Source organism: Montipora foliosa, chromosome 7 (genome assembly GCF_036669935.1).
Source record: "Montipora foliosa isolate CH-2021 chromosome 7, ASM3666993v2, whole genome shotgun sequence".
In the NCBI taxonomy this organism is placed as follows: domain Eukaryota; kingdom Metazoa; phylum Cnidaria; class Anthozoa; order Scleractinia; family Acroporidae; genus Montipora; species Montipora foliosa.
Window position 1 is genome coordinate 1,412,994 of NC_090875.1, and position 2,500 is coordinate 1,415,493.

Here is a 2,500-nt window from a genome sequence, read left to right on the forward strand (position 1 = left end):
CAAGCTTTGCCATCAGGAAAGAGCAGTGTATGTGATCTTCGTGGTCACAAAGACGTAGGTATGCCCTGAGCCATAGCCTACGGAGCTGGCATCAGAAAATATGTGTACTTGTCTGGACTTCACTTCTCCAAAGTCTATTGGCTTCACACAACGAGGGACAAGTATGCGTTCCAGCATGGGCAACTCACTTCTCCAATTTTCCCAACAGTTTGGGTAGGATTCACGGAGTTCGTTGTCCCATCCTAGCTTTTCGTCTTTACAAAGGTCTTGAAGCAACTTCTTAGCTTTCAATGTAAATGGAGCGGCAAATCCTAGGGGATCATAGATTGATGATAGTAAGTAAAGTATTCCTCTTCTTGTTAGAGGTTTCTCCTTGATAGTAATGCGAAATCTGAAGGTGTCCAACTCGATGCACCACTGTACACCAACACAAACGCTTTCACGTCTTTGGAACGTTCTTCCTTGGGAATGGACTCCAGTGTCGGTTGCAGATGAACTTAGTGAGGAAAAATCAGCCTTTTGCGCATATTTGACGCAAACCTTTGATCTGTTCCTTGGCTTTAACTTCGTGCTAACAGAATGGAGGCAGTCGTCCCTGTAGATGTTTTGGTGCAACATACTTTCAACAGCACTCCCGTATTCTCCTTCATTATTGTTAGCTGGCTTCCACAGGGCGTAATTAGAGCAGCTCGGTGAGGAAACAGCTCCAAAGGGGTGAACGGTCATTCGGCACTCCAGTTGAGCCGTCAGGTCCCCATTTGGCCACCATAACAAATGTAAGAAGTCTTGTTGCTCCTCTGGAACAAAGACTTGATAGAACATGGCTTCAATATCAGCCATAAAAGCCATTGGCTCTTTTCTAAAACAAGTTAGAACGCCGACTAGTGAATTTGTGAGATCAGGCCCTTGTAGTAGTTGGTCATTTAGCGATATTCCAGCAAACTTGGGGCTGCAATCGAAAACAACTCTGATCTTGTCAGGCTTTTTAGGAGGAGAAACACCATGATGGGGGGAATGTACCATGCCTTACCAGGATCTGTTTGTAAGATTTCTTGAGGGACCTTCTCTGCATAACCTTTATTGATTATTTTGTTGCTATAGGCTACGTAGTTGTTTCGGTATTGATGGTTCTGGATCATCTTCTTTCTTTGCCAGAGCGCTCATTTGACAGCTTGTTCTCAGTTGTTATGTAGATCCACTTCAGATTGCCAGAATGGGAGAGGGATTTCATAGGGACCTTCTGTGAGCAGGATACCTTTGGATACTTTCGTAAGAAATCTTCTTGAGAATGGCCCAGTTCTTCTGGAAAGTTGTTTTCAGTTCAGTTCTTCTGGAAAGGCGTTTTCACTGAAGTTGAGTTCGAACATATCTAACAGTGATTTAGGGGTAATAATTTCCTTCTACTTTCAATTTCTCTAACGGTTATTCTGTTACGGTTACTTTGTTCGTAAATGGCTTGGAAGTCAATGTAGCAGACCGCTGACCATCCAGCCATGCTTCAGCAGTAATGCAAAAGGACCATGACCTTCGTTTGGGGCAACACTGAGTGGGATCACCGCGTTTGGACAGTTACTTCCGATGAAAAGCCCGATTTCTAATTCAGGATTATAAACTGCGATTTCAGAGACAATCTCTGGAGTGGGAATCTGTTTGGTGTGAGCAGGAATCTCTAAGCCTGGATTAAGTTAACCCGCTTTCGAACAACCGGGCCCTGATGTCTCCCAAGTCATTAGATCCCCTTGCAGCCTTTTGAATTATGATCAGGAATCTGGCAGGTGTGGGTGGGATGGGACACAAGCAGTAGCCAAATTATATTACTCAAACAAAGAGTTTTGGATCTGTTCTTTCAAGTTTAACAAGAAGACGACAAAGTACCAATCTGAAATCTGTGATCTTCTGAAAATGAAGTTGTATGTCTGAAACAATTGAGAATGTCATTGGCTTTTACTTTTGCGCTATTTTGATGGAGACACAGATGCAAAGCAGGAAATTGAAAGTATGAGCATATGTATGTAACTGTGAAGAGTGCCTTCTCATTCAAGCCATGGATTCAGTAGAGGTTGATGACAAGCAAATGACAGACCAACCTGGTCTAAAAGTTAAAAAGTCCAACAGTGAAATTGTCTAGTCTGTTGATAAAAATCAACTTTCATAATCCAAAAATGTATCTTGGTTAGATGTAAGTGTAGTAGTTGTGAAACACTGAAAAAAAACATGAGGCTTTGTTTATATGACCTGGTGCAAAGTCAGGATGTTGAAACCTTGTTTTTCACATTGGTAAAGGGTCATGTTCACCCGAAAGACCTTGTGCACTGAGGCTAGTTTCCCACAGTGGGAACATCTCTTAAGGAATTGTGAAAGCCTGATCGCACATCCAACCAATCAGGATGTTGCACGCCGGGCCAGAAGCAAATCAAATCAGGCCATTTCAGATAACGGCGCCGGCGGGGTATGTTACCAGCGGTAATGCAAGAGGCGCTCTGAATTTCAAAATGGCGGA

General features: G+C 43.1%; 1 protein-coding gene across 1 annotated transcript; it reads right to left on the reverse strand.

Annotated features, from left to right (window-relative positions):
• Nucleotides 1-12: 12 nt before the first annotated feature.
• On the reverse strand, nt 13-1,023 carry LOC138009576 (uncharacterized). The gene has a single exon (XM_068856644.1). It carries the CDS (start codon nt 1,021-1,023, stop codon nt 13-15), a length of 1,011 nt encoding a protein of 336 aa, XP_068712745.1.
• Between the last annotated feature and the right edge of the window lie 1,477 nt (nt 1,024-2,500).

Coding starts and splice junctions, on each gene's coding strand:
- LOC138009576 (XM_068856644.1), bottom strand. CDS start 1,023: ATGGTACATTCCCCCCATCATGGTGTTTCTCCTCCTAAAAAGCCTGAC.